This window comes from Pectinophora gossypiella, chromosome 6 (assembly GCF_024362695.1).
Source record: "Pectinophora gossypiella chromosome 6, ilPecGoss1.1, whole genome shotgun sequence".
NCBI classification, from domain to species: domain Eukaryota; kingdom Metazoa; phylum Arthropoda; class Insecta; order Lepidoptera; family Gelechiidae; genus Pectinophora; species Pectinophora gossypiella.
Window position 1 is genome coordinate 14,032,867 of NC_065409.1, and position 22,161 is coordinate 14,055,027.

Sequence of the window (22,161 nt, forward strand, 5' to 3'; positions counted from 1 at the left end):
AGGCCTACCCCTTAGGAGATATTTTTTTTTATAAAATAGGTTCTGCGCGCAATATACTAAAGGGGCTCCCATCGTGTGTGTGTAGGGGTGGGGGTGGGGTGGGGAATAGACTATCCCTTCTATGGGTCCTGTAAAACGGGGTTACTGAGACGATAGTTTAAGAAACCCTGTCACACACAGGCAACCAGTTATTTTTAGCAGCGATTTCAATAGTACACGATCAGTCTTTTGTGACTGTCGTTCACGAGGTAAGGTATGCACGAGATTTGATCAGAACTTCGGTAAGTCCACATCGGTAATCAGGTGATCTCGATTATCAACTTTTATCTTCTTAACTTCGTAAGGCGTCGATTTCCAGAGCGAAAATGGGATATGGATTTTAAAAGGCATCTGGGCATAACATAACTTATATGATAAGTTTACGACTATATACCGATTGGGGTAGTACATCAAGTACGATACTGATGCTAATTCCTGTAAACACCATCTAATTTTCCTTTAAGTTATAACTGTCATTTTCTTATCCGCCGAAAAGGAAATGAACGGGTAATCAATAAGCATAAAATTTATGGAACACACGTCAATTTTAAGCACGAATCTAAAACAACCGTCTAAAAATTTCGCATTGGCCAATAACCCAACAGAATTATGTTGACAGCACACGTCAAACGGTTTGCATACCAGCGACATACCTTTTTGATTCGCCCGGGTTATTTACACATTCTTCCTAAAATTAAGAGCTGTCAATCATCCGTCCTTTCCTTTTCGGTGGATAAGAAAATGACAGGTATAACTTAAAATAAAATTAGGAGGTGTCTGCGGGAATCGGGGCCAATGACAGGTATGACTTAAAATAAAATTAGATGGTGTGTACTGGAATCAGCATACACTGTTAGTCGTAATCTCGACTGATGCATCACTATGCTAATGAACGTCACTACACTAGCTTACGTACTTTGACTGATCTAAATCTGACTGCGCATTGAGACTTGTAAAATGTCTTAATAATCTTATTGAAATATAGTCAGTAATTGTACTGAACTGGACGTTCTGTTTATTACAGAACAAAGATCCCAAGTCCACAGATCACTCCGCTATAGACCAGCCGCGTCGATGCGCGTGATTCGATTAGGGCATTAGAAAGAGCGGACATCACCAATTGGGCCCCCTTCGTACACGCACGTGTTGAACACTATAACTATTATTATATTAAACTCGCGAACGTTCCTTTGGCGATTTGCAGTCAACAATATACCTAACTACAATGTATACAATCAGTGATGCCACTCCTGGAAAAATTCCCAAATTTGAAATGTTCCTGTTGTAAAACTCTTTAGTAGTAAAGCCACTGGCTGCTTTTCTTATCCAATTTTTTTTTCTTCTTCTCTGGTCTTATCTGCCTAAAGGTTAGGTTATAAAGTTGTTTTTACATAAGTTTTGAACCTTTTTACTGCCGGGGACGTTCCCAAAGTGGGAACATTCTCCACAGATAGCTGTATACAATCCATTATAAGTATGTATACCTATACCTATGTCTACCAACGACTCAACAACTATCTTAGGATTTTGAAACAAAAGCGTCAATGCTGCACTGAGAGCGAAGAACAAAGCTAACGTTTAGTATTTGTGACTCTTAACGCTGTTCGGTGGACGAGTGACTTATACATTGTTTTAAGTTTACGCGGTTATTATCATAATTAAAACACATAATAACGGGTTCTTACCGCGTTTAAATGGGGATATGAGACTCCCGATATTTCGACACTGTTGCAAGTGCCATGATCACGGGATGACTGATGAGACAACAGTGTCGAAATATCGGGAGTCTCATATCCCCATTTAAACGCGGTAAGAACCCGTTATTATGTGTTTTAATGACGAGTGACTTTCATCATAGTGTCACGGGTTCAAGAAGCGACTTCCTGTCTCACCTTCCAACCCGCGAAGGGAAAACCAGCCCAGTACAGGTTAGATCACTTACCTCCAAATTATTCCAAATGCAAGTCTCGGGAATGTGGGTTTCCCGGCTTTGGTTCTAAACTACTGAATTCCACTGTATAATTTTGAATTAATTTGTTTTATAATAATTAAAATCACGTGGTTTCTAAGATTTGGAGCCGTGTTAGCCCAGTCGATAGAACGCTTACCTCTGACTTTGAAGTTGCAGGTTCGAATCCAGCAGAGGCCTAAACCAATGATTGTCGAATTTGTTTTCGAATTCATTTTTGGATCATAAATGATTATCTATCACGTGCTCAGCGGCGAAGGAAAGCATCGTGAGGAAACCCACATTCCCGTGATATACATTTCGGAGGTGTGTGACCTAACCTGTATTGGGCTGGTATTCCCTTCGCGGGTTGGAAGGTCAGACAGGCAGTCGCTTTTGTAATAAACCGGACATGTCACATCTTCTGGTTAGGTTATCGGACCCTGTGAAAAACGGGATAACGCTAGGGAGGTGATGATGTGGTTTCTAAGATTTATTCTTATTGACAATAAGCTCGTCTCCTATTACATGGGACTTAACCTCTCATCTGCCGAGATACCAGACACAATAGATTTTACATTGTGTCTGGTCGAGATCTGCGTTCCGGCGTTCGAAAGGTTAAACAAAGATTAAACACATTTACTCATGCGCTTATAACGGCGTAATACTAACCCTAAAACAAAGGTGATGAGTACGGTCATTGCCCCCACAACGTACTAGAGAAAAGAAGTAAATAAACAGACACCTGTGGCTATGCTTACCCATCTAACGAATGACATCTGCGCATCTCCTCAGGTTGGCGAACTTTATGGCTTTGTTGATAACGTCGAATCAAAAAACAACATCGGGTCTGACCAGATCCGGTTTACTTATTTCAAAAATTAAAAAAAAACTTTTGTAACGACTTATGAATGACGTCAGCAGACCCTTGTCATTAGAAGAAACCTAATGTATTGGACTTAACAAAACAAGCAAAAGTACTCCAAACTCGTGAGGTAAACCAATCGATTTTATCTTTGCTAAAGTAATTATTGAAGTGTCCCATTAGTCGTCTTTGTAACATAAGCTAACAACTATATTCCAATTGGGGTAGTCAGAGATACATGCATGATAAACTAAGTAACCACACCTCACCGAACTTTCTGTTAGACCAACAATACAATACAATACAATACAAATACACTTTATTGCACCAAAATAAAAAGAAATAATTACAAAAAGTCTCTTAACTAAGTACATGGCAAATGGCGGCCTTACCGCTTAAAGCGAACCCACCAACCAACCAACCAACAACGACCAACGTGATAGGTGGTGAACCGGATCGCCGTCTATAATGGTCGAGCCAACTTTATTAGTGAAAACTGCGCTTGAGATAAATTAATAACTCATTGGTGCAAGGCCGGTATCGGGGTTCGAACTGTGGCTCCCCGTTTGAGAAGCAAGCCGTTGTACCACAAGAACAATAACACTATTTTGTCAGATTCGTTTCTTTACCAAACTATTTTCGCAATGTTCGCAATTTGAAATCGTTTATTTTTGCATTACCCTCCATATAAGTCGTTAGTCTGTCAAAATAAATTGTCAGGGTAATAGCTTAACTTTTTGTCATGATACTTTGATCCATATCGGACTGTTATTTATTGTGTTTACATTGTATCGCTGTCAGATTTTTTTGTTGTGTTCTAAACTTCACTATAGAACAGAAGAAAGTCGTTTTTGGTTTTGTTTATTTAAAAAAATCAGGGAGGTTAAAAAGGCCACATCAAAGAAATTCATCTAAAAAACAATATTGCTGTTTGACATTTGTTTGCATTAGAAGAGCTCGGTGGCGCAGCGGTAAACGCGCTCGGTCTGCGATTGTTGAAGTTAAGCAACTTTCGCAAAGGCCGGTCATAGGATGGGTGACCACAAAAAAAAAGTTTTCATCTCGAGCTCCTCCGTGCATAGGAAGGCACGTTAAGCCGTTAGTCCCGGCTGCATTAACAGTCGTTAATAACCATCAATCCGCACTGGGCCCGCGTGATGGTTTAAGGTCCGATCGCCCTATCCATCCATAGGGAAGGCCCGTGCCCCAGCAGTGGGGACGTTAATGGGCTGATGATGATGATTTGTTTGCAGTGCGCTCTTACTTCTGTATGCGCAAATGTCAAATGGCAATATTGCTTTTTTAAATTAATTGAATTGCCACGCAGCGTGCTGTTTCCCCGAAGGGGTAGACAGAGTACTTATACACACCCACTCCTCACCAGCTATGTTTAAGTCCCAAAACGTTTTCAAAATAAATAAAATAAGAGTCGACCTTAATTAGGCCAGGCGCGCACTACGACTTTTTCGCCGCGCGGCAGAAAAGAGCAGTGGCATAATGTCGCACTATAATACTGCGCCGCTGCGGTGGCTCTGCTGAAGAATGAACAATGATTGTTAGGTATTTTCATCAATCATCATAGACTATCATTGTCACAGAGTCATGCACTTTTTTTCCATGGCTGTGCAAGCCAATTCCGGAGCGGAGCGGAGAACCCTTCGACAGATGTAATGTTGTCGGCTGGTTGTGGTTGGTTGTTTTTCTTCCATCAATAGGTACTAAATATACTTATTTCTTCTTATCCTGCAGATGAACGGCGAAATGGAAGCAGGCTTCATCAAGATACTAAGGTGACCTGGATGAGTTTCAAAGAGAGTGGCAGAATGTTGAAGATGGTAGCCTTCAATACTTGGTAAGGTAAGTCGACCAGTGTTCGTAATTTACTGCTTATGAGTTAGTTTTCTCATACATACATAAACTCACGCCTATTTTCCACCGGGGCAAGCAGAGACCATGGAATTCCATTGCTTTTCTTGCTTCCTCCACATTCATCAATCGTTTCATGTACGCACGCTGGTTCAGAGTAGATCGTACTGAACCTTTCCTAAGGACATCTTCAATTTGGAGTTTTCTCATACAATACGTTAATTCCCTCCTCTTTCCCACCGGGGAACAAAACATGGCGGTTAGTTTTCATAACGTTTTAAAATAAAGATTTTATTGGTTGTCCATTAGGCTTTTTGTCATTATAATTATATTATAATACGAAATATAAGGTGTTAGTGACATCGTAACGAATAATGAGAGGGCTCATGATTCTGAATTAATATTAAGTGTAATTTTTCGTCGCAAAGATCATGTTTATTTTTGTGTATTTTTTAAATATTTAAAAGATCAATAACAGCCGCCAGCGAGTTGCGAGTTGCCTCAGGCCTGTTGTCTTAAACGTTGTATCGGGTGAGAGCCTTCAGCGCTCCCCATTTGTCCGGCCAAGTAGTTAATGCCATCTGCGGCAAATCTAAAATAAGTCACGTCAAAAAAAAACAAACCAGTGAGTTGCTGTTGCGTACGCGACGTAGAGCCACTGCTCTACATCGCCTCTGTCATTTGTTTGTACAAATCAAAACACAATTATAATGACGCATACACTACATATATATGCCTAGATATAGGCATCTTAATACAAAAAAAATGCCTTTGCCGTTTTCTTGTTTCTAATTTTAGATTTGCTGGTTTATTTTGTAAAACTACAATTCCGAATTTATGAAAAGCTTCCAAGCAATTACAATAACGTATATACATCAAAATTCGCTCGACGAAGAGGGAAAATTCACTGTAAAGAATCGCCGTAGCGGGAATAGTCGATTGGGGACTCGCTGTCAACGCCTTAATTCGTGTCGACCTTGCCATGAGACGTCACAATATAGGTACGTCGGATCACACACGTCGACGGCGTCGTAACGTGGATATGTGGACAGGCCTATAGCAAACTTGCGTATCCAAAAATATGTACAACCATTTAGTTAATGGCCTCCACGATCCAGTGGTTGAGCGTTGGGCTCACGATCCGGAGGTCCTGGGTTCGAACCCCGGTGGGGATATATCACAAAAATCACATTGTGACCCCTAGTTTGGTTCGGACATTACAGGCTGATCACCTGATTGTCCGAAAGTAAGACGATCCGTGCGTCGGAAGGCACGTGAAGCCGTTGGTCCCGGTTACTACTTACTGATGTAAGTGCTTAGTCGTTACAGGATTCATGTCACCAGGGTTGATGAGGTTGGTAATTCACCTCACAAATCACACGGTAGAAGAAGGCCATTTAATTTACTATCAAGTGTAATGGGTTATATGTGCGATCTATATGTAAGTGAAGGTATTCAAACGTACCTATAAGTATAATAGTTTGACAACTTAAGATAGTGCTTCGAGTAATTATGAAGACATTACCCCTATGTTAGTCATTCAAAAGTACAAAGGAGTCACTCGGTCATTGTCGTATTGTCTAAGCAATTAGTCATCAAATACTTAGTACCTATTATTTCAAATTATGAGCTCTAAGTGACTACGGAGTGATACTGATTATGTGTTGAAATAATTGTCTTAATTACTCAATAGTTTATTATTATAATCACTCACTTTGGTCCTTTGGTACACTATCCTGCTTCTCAAACTGAATTATTAATTTATCCTAAGTACAGTTTTCACTAACACAGTTTTCTCGACCATTATAGACGGCGATACGGCTCACCACCACGTTGGTCAAACAGAAAGGTTCAGTGTCGTGTGGGTACTTAGTTCATCTTGCGATGGATGTACCTCTGATGAATGGGGTAGCCCATTAGGATATAGTCGTGAACTTATGTTATACTGTGTGAAATGAACTATCGTCAATTCTTCTCTCTATAGGCTTTTTCCTTTTAAAACTGAGTTAAAGTGATGACGCCCCTTCATTGTACCTTGTAAGTTTCTAAGAGTATGCGTACTGATACAGACACCTACTGCGTGACTTCAGGACCCCAAAACCGACCCCGCTGGCGTGTTCGACGACTTTCCTCAATCAGTGCTTATCGCTATCGACCTGCTAGGGTCGATTAATTCTTTCAAATATTTTTCCTCTCAGACGACGCCCTGAACCGAGGTTCGCGCCCAACTGGGCACCCTCAGGCCTGTTGTCTTAAATGTTGTACCGGGTGAGAGCCTTCAGCGCTCCCCATTTGTCTGGCCAAGTAGTTAATGCCATCTGCGGCAAATCTACAATAAGTCACGTCAAAAAAAAAACTGCATGAGTATCAGGTTTATTATGAGGTTATCATTGTCATAATTATATTATGTTTACTTACCCAAGTAGCAACCGATTGTCTTAAAAGAGAATTGTAGATATCTTGAAGGCAAGTAGACTAAATCAAGCCCTTGTCTTGGATAAGTCTTATATGTCTCCAAGATATCCCTCAAGATATCTTGAAGACACAGTTTAGTAAAAGTGGGCACATACTTTAACTCTTATACAAGACAGACTTAAGACAACGCTAAGTCAGACTTAAACCCTACTTTAGACAATGTTCTTGCGTATTCTAAACTTAGAATTCTTGTAGTATCACTTAATACCAAGAATGTATACTTGAAGATATCTACAATACTTAGTTAAGACTATAGGATTGAATTGCACTGAGTCAATTGTAACTTAACGAAGTAAAACTTCAGGTCATACTTAAAACGATTTTTACTTCACGCGTCTTTATTTTAGAATATAATGGCGAACATTTACATTAACACAAGAAATGAAGTCTGTAAGAAAATGGCGACTAAAATACTAGTTGTTATTTTAACAAAAGGTTATTCCGCCGTTTCACATACAGGAAATTATAAACGCATGATTGTTTCTCGTGTAAAATCGATAGAAAGTGTTAAAAAACAGAAGGGCCTTGAATATACCAGAAAAATAATAATAAAATTTGTATTGATTATTCAGCAAATAAAAAAAATGGTGACATATGGTACAGATAAATTCATTTTCTATTAATATGTGACAGCTGAACGCAGTAATTGTTACTACAACAGAAATATTATATTAATTTACTTCAGTTTTTGACGATAATATTGTCAAAAAAAATTACTTGTTTTCGTCCCGTAAGTGCAAAATGGCGTTAAGTAATATTTTTCTAAATGAAGTAAGACTTTAGAAACAATTGATTTCGTAAGAATCAGTTTAGAAAAGTAAAGTCAAGTTGCACTTCATCAAGTACTAGTTAAGATAAATTTTACTTCAATTGTCTAGGAGTATACCCACTTAAGACAAAAAGTATTTAGTGAATTCCTACTTAAAACTCTTATATCTAAAGTTATCCTCTATTTTGATTTAGTGAAGTAATGTCGTAAAATCATGTTTGTTTATTTTGTGCCAGAATTAGCTATGTAACAAGTAACAATTAAAATCGAACGAGCTTTTAAAACGTATGGAAAGTATGTTTGTTTAAGAGGTAAGTTTTTCGACTCGTGGAAGATAAACAATATTGTTATGCGAAGTTCTTACTTGGATAGGAATGTGATTTACTTAATTGTTTAATATTTATCAGAAATGGAACTAACAAACATAAACTCAATTTGCTAATGAGTCTCCGCGCATACATTCTCATAGGTTACCTACATGGTTCGCTGACGCAAAGTAGGTACGATCACCGCGCTTCTAATTGCCAACGGAAACAATGTGATTATTGTAAAAAATTACGAGTGTCCGTTGAATATTGTATATACGAAGAACCCCTGCAATTTGATTAACGTCGTTTGTGTGCGCGGTAGTTTCTAATCCCACCAAAAACATTATTGTTAATAAAGGCGGCCAAATTCCCGATGACTTTTATCAAGCTAAAAACATATTGGAATCGAATCTAATGCTCACTTTAAATGCATTTAACCATACACAAAACTTAAAATATATTTATGATTGTGAATAAAGCTTAGTTAAAAATAGGTACATTTTTAAAATTATTAAAAGAAATAATGAAATGAAAGAAGAAAGAAAAGTATCTAGACACGCGGTAGCGTGTCAAGCCAAGTTCAAGAAATAGAACTGGCGAGCCGCACCGTGTGTAATATTACACGAACCATCTGGAGCCACTTTTGACCCCCTCATAAATCAAAAACTATATCACATAAACGTATCAAATTTGGCTCATATATTGAGACTTGCAACATACATATGTATTCTAAATTTCATAAGCTTATCTCAAACGGTTATTTAGATATTAATATCCAAAAATCCTCATTTTTATCATTGACTGACTGACCTATAGATCAAAACTCTAACCCAGTTGCAGATGACCTAGAAAGTTAAAATTTGGTATGCAGATAGGTAATTAGATGAATACAAAGGAAAAAAAAACTAGCAACTTTTAAATAATTAGATTCTATTATGAACGCTTAACATAAATACCTAATTAGTGCCTGTACCTAACTATAGATGTAAGAATCAGTAAGTAATCAAAACTCATGACAGCCGGTCTTTTTGTGGTAGGTATGTAGATTAACTTAACATAACATATCACGCCTATATGCCCTATCGGGGTAGGCAGAGCACTAAGTGATCATGGAACCACTTGATGCCACATTCGACAAGTACTATGAGGGTAGGTAAGCAAGTTGGAACATGTGTTTAGCGGTGATAGGTTGTCAGCTTTTCGCCCATGATACAACACAACTCTCATCCATTTTACTGGCATATATTTTTTTTAACTTAACGTGAATCTTAAACAAGTTTAATAGGTATTCAAATGTTTTATTTTTATAAAGTCGACTTTTAGTTTTGAATTTGTCCTTTTAAAAGGACCCACGCGTTACGAGGATATGTACTTACCTACAAAAAGTAATGATATCCAATCAAAAACATAAATGTGAAATGAGAGCCAAGTTCAATATTATCGTTAGCAAAGTTTTTTAGTTACAAACAAACTCAATTTGCTAACGAGTCACCGCGCATACATTCTCATAGGTACATGGTTCGCTGACGCAAAGTTGGTACGATCACCGCGCTTCTAATTGCCAACGGATACAATGTGATTTTTGTAAAAATTAACGAGTATCCGTTGAATATTGTATACACGAAGAACCCTTGCAATTTGATTAACGACGTGCGTGTGCACGGTAGTTTCTAATTCCACCAAAACATTATTGTTAAAAATGGCGACCAAGTTCCCGATGACTTTATCAAGCTAAAAAAATATTGGAAGCAAATCTAATGCCCACTTTAAATGCATTTTACCATATACAAAACTTAAAATAGATATGTTTATGATTGTCAATGAAACTTTGTTAAAAATAGGTACATTTTTAAAATTATTAAAAGAAAGAATGAAAGAAGAAAGAAAAGTATTTATTTATTATTAGACTAATAGGCACCTACTTTTAAATTTGAACTTAGCAGGTTTTTAATATAAAACTCGATTTTCCATGGTGTAGTGTTGCCGTGCGCTTAGACTAGGTTAGACTAGTTTAATCATTTTTGAGAAGATTTGTGCGAGACGTAGGTACCTGGGCCGCCACACGCTGGTTCGGAATTGAAAAACAGGAACTTACGATTTTTTTGACAAAATTGAATGATTGTGTTATACTAATCGATAGAAAAAATTGATAGCAATGAAGAAGATATCGCATCGCTAACAAAAACAGTAGGATGTGCATTATCACAGGTTAATTTTCTGTATTTAATTTTCTGCATTCGAAAACCACCAGATCTTTTATTTTTTGAACTTCGTCCATCTTTCTGCTTGCTTCTATTTCGATTTTATCGTCCAGTGAATAGACTTTTCTTATGTTTTACTTATTGTAGTCAAAAACGAATAAAACAGTCTTGTATAAGAGCAACAAATAATCTTAACTAATCTAATCTCAAAGCTTAGTATTAAAATTGCCTTAAGTATATCTAGGCAATTCATTTTTTACTTTACAAGACTAAACTGATACTTCAGTAAATCAATTTAGTATTAAGTGAGCCTTCAAATAATCTGAGTAAAGTAAAAATATACTTTTAGACTTAACAGTAGGCTGAGATAAGACTAAATAGTTTTGAGAATACTTAACTTGGTTTTGTGTATTCTAAATTATCTAAAGTAGGATTTGTTGAAAACTATATAGTATTAAAGAAGGAAAAGAATTTATGAAGTCCTAATAAGTCCTATTTGATTTGGATAAATCTCACTTTAGCTAAAGTTTAGACATATATGACTTAATCACAATTCTTGTTTGCTACTTGGGTATTAAAGTTGCTTAAATGGGTCGTACCCTCAATGGACCGGTCAGGCCGGCAAGTTCTGGCCTACGCTAGTAAACAAGACATGGAAAACAAAATGAGTACCTACAGTTGATTTCCGTCGTATTTCTGCACAGTTTATCCGAAAAAATGGTGAGTTTCTTGAGTACTCTCACATAACACAACATAAACAGCCCAAATATACGTCCAACTGCTGGGAACAGGCCTCCCCTCAGTCAACCGGAAGAGGCATGGAGCATACTCCACTGTGGGTTGGTGGAGGTGTTTACGGCTAAAAGCCGAGTCCAACGGCTTAAAGTGCTTCGAACACGGAATCATCTTATTTTTTCGGACAATCAGGTGATTCAAGTCTGCAATGTCCTTACCAAACAAAGCACAGTCTCACAGAGTGATTCGACAATGTCCCGATCGGGATTCAAACCCGGACCTCCAGATTGTGAGCCTAACGCTCTAACCACTAGACCACGGAGGCTGAGGACTTTCGCCCGGCACAAAATTTGCTGAAAAAGGGAAAATGTTGGCCACTCCGGCAGGTCGATGTCGGAGGGCTAAAATGTTTGTTGACGCAAGCTGATTGCCGTTTTAATGGCTAATCAGGTCGTCAGAATCGTATATTTCATCCTTTGTATATGAATGCGCGAAAATACACATCTAATGTATAATTGACTCGCAACGGAAGCTAAGAGCAACAACGAATACCTGCAAACATACATAAACAACCCTGAGTACGCAACTTAGGCAACCCTGAGTCAAATGGGTGCTCCATATCTTCACAACCTTCCTTCCTTCTTCCTTCTTTTCGTCCAACCAACCAGATAAAACGTCACATTAAGAAATATAACTATTTCCGTAAAAACACAAATGTTTCGACCGGTCAGTAAGTATTGTCTTCAAATGGCGTCGTTTCTTATGCACTTGTTAATATTGCTTAACATAATAAGTCAGTCTTTTTTCAAAGTAAGTAAATGTCTTATTTATGTCAGCGTGCCATTAGGTATTTTAAAGCACTAAACATTATGCAAGATATTTATGTCTTAGCTTTTATCGCGTGGTTTTTAAGATTTGTGCCCGGTTAATGGCTATAGGTACGCAAATTACGTGGTATTTAAACTTAGCTGGTGAGGGTTGAGTGTATTATTTACAAGGATTTTATATACACGTCTGTCTACCCCTTCAGGACAACAGACGTGATGCTATGTTATGCATTAAAATATTTTCTGAAATTCAAGTTCTTGACAGGGGTAGTAGTTTTGTTATCTTTATCATGAGAACGTTCGACGGTCTCCGTGGTCCAGTGGTTAAGCGTTGTGCTCACGATCCGGAGGTTCCGGGTTCGAATCCTGGTGGAGACCAATAAATCACTTTGTGATCACTAGTTTGGTTAGGACATGTAGGGTGATCACCTGATTGTACAAAAAGTAAGATGATCCGTGCTTCGGAAGGCACGTTAAGCCGTTGGTCCCGGTTACTACTGACTGATATAAAAAAGTAGTCGTTACATGAGTCGTGTCAGGGGCCTTTGGTGACTCGATAATAACCCTGACACCAGGGTTGATGAGGTTGGTAATCCACCTTACAACCCACACGATAGATAAAGAAGATGAGAACGTTTAGTTTTTGTTTTGCTGGTTTGACTTTCGTCACAAGACCTTAGGTAATCGTTTTATTTATTTAACTAGCGACCCGCCCCGGCTTCGCTCGGGTGCAATGCTGTGGAAAAAATGAAATTATTTACGACATCACATTGAAAACCTCAAAAATAACAGTATTTCTCCACTATTTAATGGATGTTATTATACATATAAACCTTCCTCTTGAACACTCTATCTTTTAAAAAAAACCGCATCAAAATCCGTTGCGTAGTTTTAAAGATTTAAGCGTACATAGGGATATAGGGACAGAAAAAGCGACTTTATTTTATTTTATGTAGTGATACGTTTAAAACACGGTCTCTTGTTTAAATTTGTAAATTCGGTTGCCACTACAGTTCAATGTATATTGGTGTGGGTGGAACGATAAATGAGTTTAGACAAAATTAATGAGGAATAAATAATTACTTCCGTCCTGTCCTAACTGTGCAGTATATATATACAAACAAACAATACTTATATACATACGTATACCCAAGCTTGTAGTTGTCTTAATTTTTGTACAGGGTGAGAGCCCTTAGTGCTCCCCATTTGTCCGACCAAGTAGTTAATGCTATTTGCGGCAAATCTGCAATAAGTCACGTCAGAAAAAGAAACGCAACTTACTTAAATTACAACAAAAAACAAGCCGATCCCACTGTTGGGCACAGGGGCACAGGGCCATCTCACCCACCCTACTCCACTACTACTTAATTAAGAATATGGAAAAGCATAGACCTCATTAATCGTTCACGCGGTTGTCGAATTCGCGACCTGAACTTTTGGCGACGAGGGGTGCTGCCGCCAAAGGATATTTTCGGGGTACCGAACTAAGCATAGTAACCCCGCTAGCCACAAGCTGATAATGTGACTAGCCCTTTCACGGGCAGAGACCATGGGTCATTGAAGGTTCATAATAGATAGTATGGCACCTTGAAATCGGAACGTCATTGGACGTTCTGTCCTTGAAAGTGCTAGGTATCGCCGATCCACTGAAGTCAGAATTAAAACACATAATAACGGGTTCTTACCGCATTTAAATCAGGGATATGAGACTCCCGATATTTAGACACTATTGCAAGTGCCATGATCACGGGATGACAAACACTGAAGTTATGTTGGAAGTTGTATATATGCGTCACGCTGTGTAAATTTCGATAGCGCGTTTCAGGACAGCATTGTTTAATGGTGGCGCCATCTGTTACATGTGGGCGGAATCAGCTGGTCAACTAGTTAGGCCTGTCACAAAGTGTAAAACCTATACATAGCATTGATTATGTTAGCATTGATATTTTGACGCAGGGCTTAATAACTTACGTGATAGTGCTAAATGAAGTTGCAAAAATAAAACACTGTAATGCGATAATTTAGAAGGTAAGCACTTTAAGCAATGGGTCATTGAGAAACACGATAGATTAGCTTCTCTAACCACTAAAAGGATTTACACAAATATAAAAATGTGTGATGTTGCAAAACTATGTTATAGCCCCGTTCGGACGTGACTTATTGTCACGGGTTCGAATCCTGGCTAGGGTTCTGAACTGCTGAGTCGACTTTATGAGATTGAATTTATGTTTGGATCATGGATAATTCATATCACGTCGGCTCGACCCTTATATACATGTGTGAACACCCACACCTCTGCCTGACCATTCCGGGAGACAGGCGTGATGCTACGTCATGTTATGTATTACGTATAGAACAGTCACTCTCTGCCCTACACCATTTGTACCGGGCGTGCAGCTAGATTTACCTCCCCCACTTAGGTCTTACTTAAGATAGCGATGTAGGCAGCGCGATGGAAGTCTGTGTGCAACAAAGTATACCTATTTGAGTATATTTTAGCGCTAGGGATCAGGCCTGTCGTCTTAAACGTTGTACCGGGTGAGAGCCTTCAGCGCTTCCCATTTGTCCGGTCAAGTAGTTAATGCCACCTGCGGCAAATCTACAATAAGTCACGTCAAAAAAAAAGTGGAAGTCTGTTTCGCTTGCATTTACGCGTTAAGAACGAGATTTTCGTCTGGAATATCCTGGGGCATACTCCAGCATAATTTTACTCAATAGTCTAGTTTCCAACTAGTCAAATCAGTTACTTTTTACTAAACGTCAAAACACGAAATTACTATAGAATTTGTATGAACAAGTAAACGTGACAAAATGTCGCAGTTATTATTACATTTTTTTTAAAATTCATACTTAAATAAGTTAAAAAGAAAAAAGAAAAGGTTTTTTGCACCTGTACATTTGTCTTTATTTAGTACTTAATCAGAATTTCATAATATATCTTCGATTTAGGAAACTACCTAAGTAATTATGTACTTACAACCAGCTTACAACAATATTTTTAAACAACCTGTCGTCATAATTTACTTACATTCGTCATAAACTCACTTAAAACTTTGCGTCAAAGTGTGTTAAGCCATTAAATAACTTAATTACGGTCGAGCCGCGGGATGTGGACAGTGGCCTGTCGCAACATCCACTGCGCGCGCGCAACTAATGAGGACGCAGGCCAAAACTACGAGCGAAAAATACAGTATTAAGATAGCCTATGTACAGAAAACTAGAAACGTGTCTGATAGATTGGGAGTACTTAACGAAAAGAACAGAACGCATTCAGCTGTTTAGACATAGGTAAATTATACTTAAACTCACGCCCGTAACCCCTAATGGGTGGGCAGAGCCATAAGTAATCAAATACAACTAGCAGCCACTGTTGATACGAAGTCCTAAGATGGATGTGATGACCCTTATGGAGACATGAGATCAGCCTATTGCCCATAACAATTGTTTGTCATGTTAAAAAGGTATAATCCCTTTAAAACACATAATAACGGGTTCTTACCGCGTTTAAATCAAGGATATGAGACTTCCGATGAGGGATATGAGAATAACCGTGTAAACTTAAAACAGTGTATAATCCCTTTGTCGGATTTTACGACATTTGAAGACAAGCAGCAGAACGTGTTTTATGTTTTTTATCCGTACCCAGCATAGAAGCTATTTTTTTAATATTTTAAAACGTCTTTTAACATTTAAGATACATTATGCAGGATTAAGGTACGGAATCTTTATCAAATTAAAAGCTGAAACCTCCTCACATATTATTACATATTATAAAGCGAAAAACTATAGCTTTAATTTAATATGTAGACAGGTACCTACTACTTACTTCAATATATAAGTTAAGTAGTATAAAAAAGTCGTTTTAAATTGTTAATTTTTAATTTACAATTTCGCTTGGGAACCTAAGTTCGGACAACGTAGGTACGGTCACGAGCATTAATATGTATACGTACACTTTAGTACCATGTCACATTAACTTTTTTGAGAAATTGAACTGTAAGTCTCACTAAATGTCAAATATGTTAGTGCGACAGAGTCCTAAAGTGGGTACATTATATTGCTCATGACTGTACTCATACTTATCAATTCAAGTGAAGTCCGATATACGTCAGTACGATTCGAAAGCAATTGAATTTGGAATTCAAGTTCATTGCAAGCAATTTGCAAGTAAGACTTGTGGCTATTCGCGTCAATAGTAAAATGTATGGAATAGATTACATTTATGGAATACACAAGCAAACCATCTGACTAAACTTGGCTAGTGGCTTTTTTTTTACGTGACTTATTGTAGATTTGCCGCAAATGGAATTAACTACTGGGCCGGACAAATGGGGAGCGCTGAAGGCTCTCACCCGGTACAACGTTAAAGACAACGGTCTGAGGGTGCCCAGTTGGGCGCGAACCTCGGCTCAGGGCGTCATCTGAGAGGAAGAATATTGAAAGGATTAATCGACCCTGGTGGGTCGATAGCGATAAGCGCTGAATGAGGGAAATCGTCATCCACGCCGGCGGGGTCGGTATCGGGTTGGCTAGTAGCTTTGATTGAATAAATCAGTGAATGATAGTCATCTTAGATGTTTAAATTGCATTTTTATGAGTCTCATCCAACATATTCCTGGCTATATCCCACCCTAAGAGGGGTCGGCATGTCCTCTTCCATGCATTTCTGTCAGTTACATCCCAACAAAAACTTTTTTTATGTAAAATGTGCCAAAACGAGATCATATCGATCACAATGTCAAAAAGTTATCAGATCTCATGTACACGCGTCTAACTTTACACGGGCTAACTATATACAAACCCAACGTTTACAAACTCTACTCGTTAGGCAAAATATGGGGCTTGTCCGTTATAATTTTAAAGTTATAATCCAAACCAAAGTATTAAATTTATTAGGGTTCAAAAAATCAACGTTTCGAGAAAAGGTAGGTAGTGCCACTGCCCTTGCGCTTCGCTTTGCTCGTCTTGGCGGGGGCACTCCCGTGCCCCCAGATTAGTTTCTACTCACATATATCCCTTTTCACACACATAATGCATTCGCATTTGAATTTTGAATTTGAATGATTCTAATAGGTATCGTATTATTATGCTACAGCCTCCGTGGTGAACTGGTTAGAGCGTTAGGCTCATGATCTGGAGGTCCCAGTTCGATTCCCGACGAGGACATTATCGAAATCACTTTGTTAGACTGTCCTTTGTTTGGTAAGGACATTGCAGGCTTGAATCACCTCATTGACCGAAAAAGTGAGATGAATCCGTGATTCGGAGGGCACGTTAAGGCGTAAGTCTCGATGGAGCTGCGTGGTGGAGTATGCTCTGTACCCCTTTCGGTTGACAGAGGGGAGGCCTGTGCCCAGCAGTGGGACGTATATAGGCTGTTTATGTTTTTATGTTTATGTATGCTACGACAATAGACTCGCCCTTAACATGCTACCCACTAAAGTTATGACTTTTAAATTACGCGAATGGCTTATTACTAATAGTTTTTATAGTATTAGAGAATTTTTGAATTTTTGACATTTGCATGCTAATAATAATTAGCAGGACAGAGATGCTGTAACACTGCTTTATACCATATTGTGACTCTGTACCTACCTATCCTAAGCGAATAAATGATTTCTGATTTCTGCTTACATGGGAATTAAACATAGCTGGCGAGGATTAGGTGTAATATATCTTTACTATACTCATCTGTCTGCCCCTTTAGGGATGCTATAATATTTTATTCTCTTTTACAGGTAAGTGAAGGAAGTGGATCAGAATCCTACCAAGTGTAGGTAAGTGCTTAATTCCATAGCTCTGCCTACCATTATAGAATATAGGCGCAAGTATTTTTGTTTTTTAGCACTCACACTGCTCTGACATCTCTGGGTGCCATCCCCCTCGTGTAAGACAGAGTACTGCGGGGCGGAAAGCAAGAGAGAAACCACTGCCCTATTTTTCCCTAAAAAGTAGCATGTAGAATGCTACACCGATAAGAGCGTGGCTCTTAAATTAGTGATGATGAGAACTCATCCGTGCGAGAGACTTACAAAAAGAAAATTAAATTGGAAAAATCTAACTCGGAAGCTATTGTAAATCCTCATCCTGTCCATGTGAAATTTTCATTTTCACGTGTCTTTGTGAGACGCAACTCGACGCAAATATAAATAAATATACTTACATACTTCTTCCTTCTATCGTGTGGGATATATTGGATTACCAACTAATCAACCCTGATGTCATGGTTATTATTTAGCCGCCAAAGGCCCCTCGTGGTTCATGTAACGACTCCGTAAGTACTTATAGTAGACGCCAGGTCGACATGGCAATTCTCTAGTGACGTGACGTTTTCAATATCGATATATTTTTATTATGTATGTAACAAAATGTGAATAAAATAATACCACGTTTTCATTTAAGTTAATATTTATTCAGCTGAATCATCTAACGTTAATTTTATTTCTAAAATATTATTCTTAGTTTTCAATTATATGTAAAATATACTTGCTATATTTATAATTTTGATTGACCATACATATTTAGATTAGATTTCTTTTAAATCTATTGTTTTTCTTTTGTGTTAATGTTAATTTCTAATTCAATAAATTATGTGAGCGAGATTATAATCGATAAACGCGGTCGATACGGACTCGTGCGACACTAAGACTAAGACGCCGCGGGGACTGTGCGGGTGTGCGGGGCGACCCCGCCTCCGCGGCTCACCTCATGCCCCGATTGCCATGTCGACCTGTCGTCAACAGTACATCAGTAAGTAGTAACCGGGACCAACGGCTTAACGTGCCGCATGGATCATCTTACATTTGAGCATTTGGGTGACCAGCCTGTAATGTCCTAACCAAACTACGTAGTCACACAAGTCATTTTTATGATATGTCCCCACCGAGATTCAAACCCTATATATACTCACACACACAGTCACACGTGTTACTGGGCACAAGCCCTAAAACAAACGGTAGGGGTATGGAGGGTTCTCTATTTTTACTCATAAAATTTTATGTAATAATTTACCATGGCATACTATTACTTGTCCTACTATTAGTTACGCATAGTATTGATTTGTCATAACTTTTTAAGCATAATTTTGAAACTCATAACTACTATAAGCATAATAATTAATGACAATAATGATATATAAGCATAATTATTATAAGCATAAAAACTATACTGCGAATAAGAAAAGTTTTGGCACAACTTTGAACATTTTCGAAACTTACTTTTTCTTAGCTGCATTTGATTCATGATTGGGACTTTTTTATTTTTTGACACTATTTCATGCTGTTGGTCATCATTCAGTATACTTTTCGTGGCCCAAGGGCCACCCCCGCCGCACCCTAACCTACTGTTATGCCTTGTAAAAATTATGACAAAAAACTATTATTCTAAAAAAGAATTATGGATACCTATTTATATGCGAATCAAAAATAATACCAACAAATATTAGTCCAAAAATAAGTTATACCTAACAAACCAGTATTCCTAGATGTTATTATGGGAAAGTACTATTATGCTAAAAAACGTTATGCAAAAAGGATTATGATAATTAAAATTATGACATAAACATTTATGCATTTTAAGAGAATCCCGGTATGGAGCATACTCCACCACGCTGCTTCAGTACGAGTTGTTGGAGGCGTTTGGGCTAGTAACGCAATGTAAGCCTTTATTAAATATTATTCATATCTATTTGGATTGTAGTCAAAGCCGTGGCAAGTCATGGCGTGATGTGAACAGAATGTAAACTCACTAAACCTAAAATAGTAGGTAATTAAAAAGAAATTCCCATAAAATAATAAACAGTACAATACATTCTACCATAGACTAGAAGATATAAAAATAAATAGAGCGATGTTACCAGGCCACTGCGCAAGCGCGGACAAGTAACGGCTTAGGTGTATTCATATGACGTTTTATGATGAAAGTCGGTAAAACGGTTAATAATATTTATTATATTGAAAGTAGGTACTGGGTGAATTGCAAAAGCGAAAAAAAAAGTTGTCTTGGCTGAGAACGGTAGTGCAAAGTTCTGCTAAATGATTTTGAATATTTTTTCTGGGTAAAGTAAGTAGTCCTCTACCTTGGCAAAAAAAATCATTCAGTTTCAGCAACTGTAACAAGCTGAAAAATTTTTTTAAAGTGTCATTTTATCATTTCGGTAGCTTGTCCGTAACCCATTATCGTTTATAAAATGTCTTGCTCTACAATTATTTTCTATTATTGGGATTTAAATTGATAGAATTTCGTTAAATTATTAAATAATCTAACAACAAAAACTATTTCTGTCTGTTTACCTTCCTTCTCATACTTTTGACAGGCAGTTAAATTTTGTCCGAAAAAAAGTTATCATTTCAGAGGACAGTAAGTTTTGGTAGAATAACTCCGTCAACATTGCGTCTATGACACCTCCTTACCTGCCAACACCTCGCATTGGTTCGGCTCGACCGCTAGACGTGAACATACCCGTCACAGCGTGTAATGGTTTCCCGCCAAAAAAAGAAATTTATCATTTCGGTGATAGGGGGACAAAAAAAAATCAGTAAAAAATCATTTCGGTAGCCATTATAACTCGTGTTAGATTAGTTCAATTTATTTCATATTGATGTGTTAAATCGGCTGCAAGTACTGTTTTGTTTGAGAAGTGTCGATTTTTCGATAGTTATTTAAATTCACAGTTTATACAAAAATAACCTGTTTTTTATCATCTCGGTGTTATCATTCCGGTGGATTCGGTGGACTGAAATGCCAATAACAGTCCATGGGAATGATAAGTAACACTGAAATGATAAAACCGTTAAGTTTTAGAGATCCGTGTGTTAAATTTTAGTTTCGAATTAGGTTTTGTTTTAAGGGCCTTTTTAATAGTTCTGTGGAGCTATTTTATTTTTCCTCGAGATGATTTCATGGTTTTCTAAAACCGTTTTGGGTGATTGGAAAACGTCATATAACCTTCTATCAAACTCCTCTTTCTGCTTTTCTCGGTAACCTTGAATACCCAGACTTATCCATTCTTTAGATCCTGGTGGACACTGGCCTGGATAAAATAGTTTACACCAGTGTCTACCGATCGCACAGCGGTAACTCTGAGACAAGCAGTTTATTCACCTACCTCAGTAGGACAGTGGAGTTGGCACGGCGGAGGTATCTCTCAGCGCAACTTGTTCTTCTCCGGGACTCCAACGCCCACCAGCAAGAGTGGTTGTTCCCATTCCAGAAGACCAACCATGCTGGCAAAGAGGCGCAAGCTTTTGCCATGTGTGGCAAAATCTCTCACATCTGGTGAATTGCGTTACAAAGATACCTGACGTTGCTAACTATAGCGCCAACTGCTTGGACCTTTTGCTGATAACTGATCCGGACCAATATCAATCTCTATTAGTGACTTCCCCCTTGGGAACATCCGACCAATGTCTGGTGAGATATGTGTCTGTCTATTCCTCACCTGATTCTAGCCCCAGAGGATCGAGGCAAATATGGTGACACACGCTAGCAGATTGGGATGAGATGCGGCACTTCTTCGCAAACCTATCCTTGGCGTGAGGTTTGCTTTTCTTCAGAAGACTCGACGAGCTGCGGAGATGCCATATTAGTTGTCAGGCAATGGAATACTCTATCCCATTTTCTGACATATCATCTGACGATAAGGCTCGCTCATGGTACATCGCAGAGTATGCTAGTGCAGAAGCTCTAATATGCCTCCTAACATGCGGGCTCTGAAAAATTCCCTGAATACCGCTGCAAAGTCTTGCAAGAAGACAATGCGCAGGGCACGTTTCGACAATATTGGCCAAATTGATGCCAAACTGACTGAGCTGGTAGTAAAACCTATTAGCCGCTATTCAAATCGGTCGAAGCAAACTTCTGCCGTATAAAAATGCTTCGCACTCTAGACGTGAATAAGTTCAGTAGTCCTGATGATATCCCAGCAATAGTACTGCGGAACTGTGCACCTGAATAGTCTCCTACTGACACGCCTCTTCCTGCTCTCTCTGGGTTCAGGACAATTCCCGAAACCATGGAACCTTGCCAATGTGCAGTGTATGCCCAAAAAAGGCACTCGTACCAACCCTGCTAACTACCGCCCCATCTCGGTACAACCGCCGCTAATCCTGAACAACCGCCTCCTGGCGT

At 38.4% G+C, this 22,161-nt stretch overlaps 2 protein-coding genes across 4 annotated transcripts in view; one reads left to right on the forward strand and one right to left on the reverse strand.

Annotated features, from left to right (window-relative positions):
• The window catches only part of LOC126367787 (putative fatty acyl-CoA reductase CG5065), a 576,419-nt gene that overhangs the window by 96,360 nt on the left and 457,898 nt on the right, over positions 1–22,161 (reverse strand). The window lies entirely within an intron of this gene.
• Positions 4,656–22,161, forward strand: part of LOC126367777 (ecdysone receptor) — a 431,491-nt gene continuing 413,985 nt past the window's right edge. For all 3 annotated transcript variants that reach the window (XM_050011506.1, XM_050011507.1, XM_050011508.1), the window contains exon 1: positions 4,656–4,704. In XM_050011506.1, the coding sequence (XP_049867463.1) occupies positions 4,676–4,704 (29 nt within the window). In that variant the 5' untranslated portion in view covers positions 4,656–4,675. The remainder of the gene's footprint in view (positions 4,705–22,161) is intronic.